Genomic DNA, 9,712 nt, shown 5'->3' with positions numbered 1-9,712 from the left:
GTCACCTAACCTCTCAGTCATGTAGGCAAACTTGACAAAGTCCAGGATGTTGAGGTCATAGATACAGTTGGCAACTCCCCCCTTGGCAGGGTACTCAGCATCGGTGCTGGGTATCAGGGACGAGTCCCATAGGCTTTTCTTCTTCTTGGTATTGCCAAGGCCCAGTGTATTCTTCAGATTCTTCATGAGGGAGCCCTTCTTCAGGCCACCCTTCCTCTCCATGTAGATGGACAGCACCATGGCCTGTCCTGTTGGCCACCTCCTCACCCGCCACCAAGTCTTGGAGTCATTCAGCAGCCACATGTGCTGATTCATTTTGATGTTAATTAAGTTTCTGATCCTTTTGGGCACTTTATCCCCTCCCCCCCGACACACACACACACACACAGACTTGGCTATAACAGTGACTTCTTTTGTCATCTTTCATGGAGTCCTTCTTGGGGCTCAGTTAACAGAGATGACTGACAAAACACAACTCCACAAAAGGTGAATTTTTTAACTGATTACACCTCTGAAGTTACAAAGCTGCAGGTGTTCCCCAAATTCTCAAATCTCAGCAGAGAACTGTGATCTGGGAAATCACTTGTAAAAAGGAGCATACAAACTCTGAACTATTTGCAGTGACAGGGGCCAACTCCACACATGTTCTCACCTGGTCCCTTAAGCTGTTACAAAGCTAAAAGTTAAAATCAAATGCCTGATCATCAGTCAATGACCCCCTGCATACCCCAAAGACGTTCCAAGGTCATCATACTATCCTGCACCAGTGCCTCCATGCCCCTCTGCACCAGCTCCCAGGATTTCCTACAATCTGACAACCCCACGCCCACCCACTCCCACAGCATTAGCCAATACTTTTGTCTTTTCATCACTCTACTAGAATTATTTATACATCATCACTACTGTATAGCATGTTCTGAATTTGACTATATATTTACCCTTACCAGTGAGATATATACGTTCATATATTTCCATGTTACCAATTAACATCCTTTATTTCAGCTTGGAGAATTTCTTTCTGCATTTCTTGTGAGTCCGTTCTAGTGGTAATGAACTCCCTCCACTTATGTTTATCTAGGAATACCTTTATAGCTCTTTCATCTCTGAACCTTTGCTCATTCTTAGCTGACAGCTGTTTTTTCTCTCAGCACTTTGAATATATCATCTACTCTCTCTGAACGGTGATGTTTCTGCTGAAATTTGTTCATAGCTTTGTGGGAGTCACCTTGTCTGAGATCAGTCATTCTCTTGCTCCTTTAATATTCTCTTTGTCTTTCATTTTTGACAATTTCATTATAATGTGATAAATGAAGTCTTTTAAAGTTGAATCTGTACCAGGACCTATGAGTTTCATGTACCTGGATGTACATCTCTTCACATGTCTTGCATTTTATATAATTTTCATGTCATTAAATATAATTCTTCTTTGACTTTTTCAACCATTTAAAAATGTAACAACCATTCTTAGGTCACGGGTTGTACAACAGGTGGACACTTAGATTTGGCCAGAATTTGCCAACCCCTGGTCAAAAGCATAATGCTAAAATGTATCTTGATAGAAGTATTGGTGGTAAGGGTAGAATTTTGAAAGTTTTACTAAATCAAGAGAATTTAGATATGTGGAATGCCAGTAGATCCATTAAAACCAGGATATTTTGGAGAACATGGCACCAAAAGACCTAAGTCCTCTCTTGGCACCTCAGGCAGACATAGGATTCAGAGTGGGGTGGGCCATAACCATGATGCAGAGTGGCCATATTGATGCATTAGAAGATCTGCACTTTGCCAGAAATGTTCTCATGAGAGACAATAAAAGTGGATCTTCAGATCATGATTGCAGAAGAGGGAGTGGGCCCCTAATACCCTATTCTCACCAAGCTACAGGTGAAAATTGGCCCAAATACTCTGGAGGTCCAGCAGGTTTCCCAAGATGAACTGGGCTTCAGGACTCCAGATGGGTCACTTGCATCATCTCAAACATTCATCTATGAAGAGAGATGAAAGTCAGTCAAAATATTCTGAAGGGAAGAAAGGAAAAGGATGTAGCAGTAATTCAACTTGGAATATTTCAAAGATATGACCTAGAGGTTCCTCCCAGGGGCACAGTCCCTGACATGTGCTCAGCTCCTCACAGTTCATAAACCACTTTCTCCTCTGTCCAGGTGGTTTCCCCCAGAAGCTGACATTGGAGAGCAGGTGGCTTATTCAAGAACTGGTTCCCTGGAAGCACCATTAGGAGAGAGAAGTGGGAAGGGAAGTAGGGAAACCAATGAAACCTGCATTGTGGGGCAACTGAGGTTCAATGAACTAGGGATCTTCAGGAGATAGTGTTATCTTTCCTGGGGTCAGGGTACTGCCATCTATCACTGTTTGAGAGCTCCCTCTGGAGCTTTAGTTCCCCAGGGCTTCTGGCCCGTCACACCCAATGCCTAAGAGAGAGTCCTCAGACAGAAAACCACAGGTGCGAGTAGAAGAATATCCTTGCCATGTGGTTAAATGGGTGGGTGCAGAGGAGGTACTCTCAGGAACCAATCCTATCCGCTTCACCATCCATTATATCCTTCACTCCATCATAACTACTTATGACTTATGAATGAAAAAACTGATGCTCAGTGGGGCTGATAGCTCAGGTCATGGAATTAATGAGAGCAGACAGTTGTGTCTGTTTGTTCACTCTTTATTCCCAGCCTCTAGATAAGTGCCTCACAGTATAAGCCCTAGATTAGATATTTGCAGAATGAAGAAACATCACCCTATGAGAATGATTTGGTCAAGTCAAAACTTAAGGTGGAGATCAACCGAAGGACTTGTATGCATGCATATAAGCATAACCAATGGACATAAGACACTGGGGGGTAGGGGAGGCCAGGGGAATGTCAAGGGCAGGGGAAAAAAAGGAGACATATGTAATACTCTTTGTAATACTTTAAGCAATAAAACAAAATTAAAAAAATAAAATTATGTATACATATACAATCCTATTTTTATAAAGCAAATCAATAATTTAAAAAAAATACTTAAGCTGGGATCTTCACCTCAAGACCCTGTTTTCTTCACTGGCCTGGCAAGAATGTACCATATCAGCAGCCAGCAAAGTGTGTAGCTTCAAGTGGGTTCAGAAAACAATTGTGGAATAAGTGGAGAAACAATTGAACAAATGTCCCATCTTTCTCTCCTTTCTCTAGGAATCAAAGAAAAATACCACAACCAAAGGAGAGAGAGTTCCTGCCCTACACAGTCATGGAGAAATGAGTATTTGCACCAAAAATTCACACAACTGCTACTTCTACACAGATCTCAACCCAGAGGCTATGACTTCCTCCACTGGAGAAAAAGGTATCATGAGGTGGTAGATGAACAAGGACAGTTGATGGAGATCGGAGACTTATTTGGCCCAGGCCTGAGTACCCAGGAGGAGCCTCCCACTGTCGTGGTGCATGGAGTTGCTGGAATTGGGAAGTCAACCCTGGCCAGGCAGGTGAGGAGAGCCTGGGAGGAAGGCTGGCTGTTCAAGGACCGCTTCAAGCATGTCTTCTACTTCAACTGCAGAGAGCTGGCCCAGTCAGAGACCATGAGTCTCGCTGAGCTCATCACAAAAGACTGGGCTGCTCCTGATGCTCCTATTGGGCAGATCCTGTCTCAGCCAGAGCAGCTGCTCTTCATTCTTGATAATTTAGATGAACCAAAATGGGACTTGAAGGAGCAGAGTTCTGAGCTCTGTCCACACTGGAGCCAGCAGCAGCAGGTGCACACACTGCTGGGCAGTTTGCTGAAGAAAACCTTACTTCCCACGGCTTCCCTGCTGATCACAGCTCGGATCACAGCTCTGGGAAAACTCATTCCTTCTTTAAAGCATCCTCACTGGGTGGAGATCCTGGGATTCTCCGAGTCAGCCAGGAAGGAGTATTTCTACAAATATTTCACAGATGAGAGCCAAGCGATTAGAGCCTTTACCTTGGTTGAATCCAACCCGGCTCTCTTCACCATGTGTCTCATGCCCTTGGTGTCCTGGCTGGTCTGCACTTGCCTGAAGCAGCAGATGGAGCAGGAGCAACCACTCTCACTTACCTCCCAGACGACCACAGCCCTCTGTCTGCACTACTTTTTCCATGTTCTCCAGGCTCAGTCCCTCGGGACTAAGTTGAGGGGCTTCTGCTCTCTGGCTGCTGAAGGCACCTGTCAAGGAAAGACTCTGTTCAGCCCCGAGGACTTCAAGAAACATGGGTTTTATGGGGCCAACATCTCCACTCTCTTAAACATGGGTGTTCTTCAAGAGCACCCCACCCCTCAGAACTACAGCTTCATTCACCTGTGCTTCCAGGAATTCTTTGCAGCAATGTCCTATGCTTTAGGCGATAGAGTGTTGAAAAGTGGTTGCTTTAATAACATCACAATTATAACAGACTTGACCGATGTATATGACAGGTATGACCTGTTTGGGGAACCAACCATATGTTTCCTGTTTGGTCTTTTGAGTGATCAGGGGATGCGAGAGATGGAGAGCATCTTCAAATGCAGCCTGTCACAGGAGACGCATTCCTATCTGCTGCAGTTGGCCCAGGAGGAAGTTAACTACAAGCATCCTAACCTAGAGCCATATTGTTGGCACTTGCTCCACTGTTTTTATGAGTATCAGGACAAAAGGTTTCTGACAGAAACGATGTCCAATTTCTATGGAATGAGGATATATGTCCAAACTCATATGGAGCTCCTGGTGTCCACATTCTGCTTTAAATTCTGCCATCTCATGGATACGCTTCAACTGAATGACGGTGGAAAGAAAAAACCAGCTCAAAGGCCTTCAGGTGTAGTTCTGTGAGTGTTCCCCCTCCCCTCTCTCCAGCTCCTCTGTTGGTACCACCGCCCTGGGCCCTGGGGCACTCCCACTAAGCCTGGCCCCAGCGGCTTTAGGACTGAGATCACCAGTAACTTTTTTTCTCAATAATTTTTTAAAATATATTTTTTATTGATTTCAGAGGGGAAGGGACCTTCATTATAAAGTGAGGTATATATCCTCTAGTCTTATTTTTATGCACATTTCTAAAGCAAAACTGAGTCATACTGCACCTTTTATTTTACAGTCAGCTTTCTTTCTTTATTTTTATATCAAGACTTCCTTCTGTGTTATGAAGTAGCCTGATACACCATTCTGAACGACCATACCGTTTCCCATAGGGAAGCTGCCACAAATATCCGACCAGTCCTCTATTCTCAGATACTTAATTTATTTCTAGTTGTTGTGGTTATAAAGGTAAGCTGGTCCTTAAAGGACCAAGGTGCAGGTGTTGCAAGTGGTGGTGGCCTTCAGAAGTGTCCTGAGCAGGCAGAGAGGTGGAGGCCAGAGGAGAGCAAGAGGAATCAGAGGCACCAAGACAAAGTAAGAGAGTTTGCAATAGATGGTGACACATAGAGTCTGGAGAGACTCCCATGGGAAAGTCAGAGGCTGCAGCTGCTGTGGGCAGGGAGATTGTAAAGGCATTGAGTCAGCCAGGCAAGGCAGGGAGAATAGCGAAGAGGATACTGTAAACAACAAGTCTGTGAAGAAATGATGACAACTGGCCCCAGGCTGTGGGAGGGAGAGGAGGACCAATACGAGAGAGTAAGGATGAGCAGCTCTAGGTAGTTGGTTTGTAATTAAGCACTGTGCGTCTTGTTAATAAATTTTTAAGCTTTTCTTTTAGCCTCTCTGATTAAAATTTAAAGTTGACTAATGTTTCAACAAAACAAAGTGTTTAAAAATGTATTATTCAAATTTCCCGAAACTACATAAATGTTTACAAAACACATAAACTTTCAAATGATACGGGTTTCGGTACCTTTGCAGCATGGTGTGTCTTAGAGCTGTTAAAGCTAAAACTGCACTAAGGTTTTAGGGATTCTCGGTAACACTTCTACCTCCTCACAAAACCCTCCGAGGCAGCTCCTCTTCTCCCCTCCCTGCAGCAGGGGGACTGACTGAGGCACTGACAAGTGGCACTGCCACGTGAAAGGATGGCTCCAGAGCCTCTTCTCACCTCGGAACAGCTCTGCAGACATGAAGGGAAAGATGAATGGATGGGGGACATACTGGGTGCTCTTTTCTGGCAAGAAAATACAGATGGCAGTTTGCAACTTGAAATAGGATTTGAGTCACTGAGCCATGGGAGTGGATAAAGTCACTTCGATAGTGTGCGGAATGTAGAATTTAAATTGGTGGAAATGATACAAGGCAGTTTACCCTAAAACTCCCAGAAAAAAGCCCATCATCCTCTCCCCACATCCTACAAATGTTCTCTCATGAGACATTCCCCTATGACATCTCTCTCCTGGAGACCCTCTCTGTGCTCTTGCTATCCTGGGAAGGGGATAGGGTCCCACACAAGCCAACCTGGACAGCAGCATATATAGTCATAATCAGCAATCCCATCACAAAATCATCTTAAGCCACCTCTCCCAATTTCTGTTGCCTCCTCTTACCTCTTCCTTTCCTTTCTGGAAATTGGGACTTAACAGTATCTGTGCCAAAGGAAGAAAGGCATGTCTGCATTGATGAGAGGAAGACTGTCTGCATCCCAGGCTCTGTGCTGGGCACTGCAGATAAAAAAAGATGAACATATATGCCCTTTCCCACAAGAATTTCCCACACTCTAGCAGAAACAGGCCCACCAAAGGAGTACAGCAGTGTAGAATGGCAAGGGCTGTGCCATTAGCCCAGGGTGGTGGGAACAGAGGGGCAGTTCCAGAGACTGATCACCAATGGAAATAGCCCTGCCCATGGCAGCCTGGCACTCAGAGGGGCCAAATCCCATGGTGTTGAGCACAGTGTGCACATAAGACCACATACACACCAGTCACATCTCCCTGTCCCTCTCTCTCCTTCAGGTACAGCTGGGGCCCGTTTACAGATTCCTGGTGGCAGATGTTCTTCTCTATTTTCAAAGTCCCTGGAAGCCTGCGGGAGCTGAACCTGAGTGGGAACTCTCTGAGCTGCTCTGCAGTACAGAGTCTTTGTGACGCCCTGGAAAGCCCTCACTGCCGCCTGGAGACTTTGAGGTGAGTCTGGCCTGGGTTCTGATCTGAAACAGGGATGGACAGGAGACCCAAGGTAGAAGTTGGATGGGTGTGTGGTGTTTGTAGTCAACAAATATTCATTGAGCCCCTCTCTGACCATGGCTACTGCAGTAAGCAAACACAAATAGGATTCTGTTTTCACAGAGTTTCCAAGTGACTGACATTAACCACACAAACAAATGTGTCATTACAGGCCCAGATAAGGGCCTGCAGTGGAAAACGACCTGAATAAAGTGAATATTGAAGGACATGTGAAGAATACAGAGGGTTTACCTAGGTGAAGCAGGTGGGATGAAAGGTCAAAGGCCCTATGGCAGGAGGGAGGATGGGCTGTCATGGGATTGAAAGCAGACAAGTGAGGCTGGAGGATGGAGAGCAAAGGAGCCATAGGAGTAGGCTACAGAGATCAGGAAGCCAGACTATCTATGCAAGGCCTGTTGGAATCTGGGGTGGTTGTTTTTTTCTAATGCAATGTGATTATAATCAAAAGATTCATATGATCAGTAGAAGCAGACTGCCATATAAAATCCAGAATGGAGGACAGCAACAAGAGATGTTGGAAAACTGGTTCATAGGAAAGTTTCAGTTGTTCCTGTAAAGATGGTGAGAGCTTGGACCAAGGGAAATTAACAAAGTTTCTGCAAGAAATGGTGGTGTCTTAGACTACTGTGTTGGCCATGAAAATGGAAAGAAGTGAATGGATGTAAGCGATCTGAGGAAAAGTAAAATCAACCAGACTGACTAATGAATTGGATTTATGGGGAAAGGAAGATGGAGATATAGAAGATGATCTTAGGTTCAGGCCAGAGATATGCATAGGATAGTGGCACCTTCATTGAGATGGAAATACTGAAAGAAAGGTGGGAGGGGATGGGATGTCATGGGTGTGATTTTGTGCATGTGTCAAGTTCTTTTGAGGTACCAAGGGGAGATGTCCAACAAGTATCAAATAAAGCTGTAAACAAAAATAAGATGCCCCATAGAACAAAACTCAACAAATTTAAAAGAATTACAATCATACAAATTATCTTATCCGAACATAATAAAATGAAATTGAAAATCGTAACAGATGGAAATTTAGGAAATTCACAAATATATTGAAATGAAACAACATATTCCTAAATAAACAATGGGTGGAAAAAGAAATCATTAGGGAAATTTAAAAGTATTTTGACCCAGGCCAATGTGGCTCAGGGTTTGAGCACTGACCCCAAAATCCAGAGGTTATGATCCCTGGTCAGGGCACATGCCCAGGTGGTGGGTTCAATCCCCAGTAGTGGGTGTGCGGGAGGCAACCAATCAGTGATTCTCTCTCATCACTGATGCTCTCTCTCCCTCTCCCTTCCTCTCTGAAATAAATAATATATTTTTTAAATTTATGAAAAATAGATAAACAAATAAATAAATAAATAAATAAAAGTATTTTGAGCCCTAGCTGGTTTGGCTCATTAGATAGAGCATTGGCCTGCGGAAAGAAGGGTCCCAGGTTTGATCCTGGTCAAGGGCACATGCCTGGGTTGCCAGCTCGATCCCCAGTAGGGGGCATGCAGGAAGCAGCCTATCAATGATTCTCTCTCGTCATTGATGTTTCTCTTTCCCTCTTCCTTCCTCTCTGAAATTAATAAAAATATATTTTTAAAAAGTATTTGAGATGAATGAAACCAAAAGCACAGCATACCGAATCTTATTTGATGCAGCTAAATCAGTGCTGACAGAGAAATGTATAGATATTAATGCCTAGATTTAAAACAGAAATGGGGAGGAGAAACCAAGATGGCGGCATAGGTTAACACCGGAGTTTGCTGCCTCGAACAACCACTTCAAAAATACAACTAAAAGACGGAACAGACATCATCCAGAACCACAGGAAGGCTGGCTGAGTGGAAGTTCTACAACTAGGAGGAAAGAGAAAAGCATACCGAGATTCAGAGGAGGCGCAGTGCTGAAGTAAATACTAAGGTGCAGAGTGCATGCGGAGTGGGCTGGCGGCTGAGGGCGTGGTTGTCTGTTTCAATCGGAGGGAGTCTCAGACCCTGAGCTCCAGATCTGGGCGAGTCTCTAGGGACCCAGACTCAAACGGGAGAAGTGGGACTGTCTGGCTTTGGTCAGAACTCAAAGGTAGCTTTCTCTTCGAGGTTTGCAGCGGTTGCTGGGACTCTGAGAGGCAGAGCCCCTGGGGACAGGACTGAGAGCAGCCATAACTGCTTGCTCTGCCCGCCCTGCTGATCCTGTGGGACCCGCCCCGCCCAGGCCCTGCACAGAGGAATTTGCTGGATAGCCTCAGGCAAAGGCTAGATTAGCACCTCCCTAGAGGACAGAAGTTCTCCCACTGCATACACAGCTGATTCTCACAGCCAGTTAGCCTGGAGGTCAAATCCTCCCAGTATTACCTACAATAATCAAGGCTTAACTACAACAAGACTATGCACAAAGACCACTAGGGGGTGCACCAAGAAAGCATAAAAAATGCGGAGATAAAGAAATAGGACACAAATACCAGAAATGGAGGATATAGAGTTCAAAACCACACTTTTAAGGTCTCTCAAGAACTGTCTAGAAGCCGCCGATAAATTTAGTAAGGCCCTCGAAAAGACCGGTGAGACCGCTGATAAATATAGTGAGATCCTCAAGAAATCTAATGAGACCCTCGATGTTGTGATAA

At 44.7% G+C, this 9,712-nt stretch overlaps 1 protein-coding gene across 1 annotated transcript; it reads left to right on the top strand.

Moving 5' to 3' along the window:
• Window positions 1-3,070: 3,070 nt before the first annotated feature.
• Window positions 3,071-7,032, top strand: LOC102435119 (NACHT, LRR and PYD domains-containing protein 1-like; the record flags this gene model as incomplete). Its single annotated transcript, XM_006109074.1, has 3 exons — window positions 3,071-3,095; window positions 3,186-4,815; window positions 6,862-7,032. Coding segments are annotated over exons 1-3 (1,826 nt in total), but the record flags the coding sequence as incomplete, so codon positions are not given.
• Window positions 7,033-9,712: the final 2,680 nt, after the last annotated feature.

The sequence above is a fragment of the Myotis lucifugus genome, unplaced genomic scaffold, assembly GCF_000147115.1.
Source record: "Myotis lucifugus unplaced genomic scaffold, Myoluc2.0 scaffold_5560, whole genome shotgun sequence".
NCBI lineage: Eukaryota > Metazoa > Chordata > Mammalia > Chiroptera > Vespertilionidae > Myotis > Myotis lucifugus.
The sequence above is the reverse complement of the archived record's forward strand: the minus strand, read 5'-3'. Positions and strand labels throughout refer to the sequence as shown.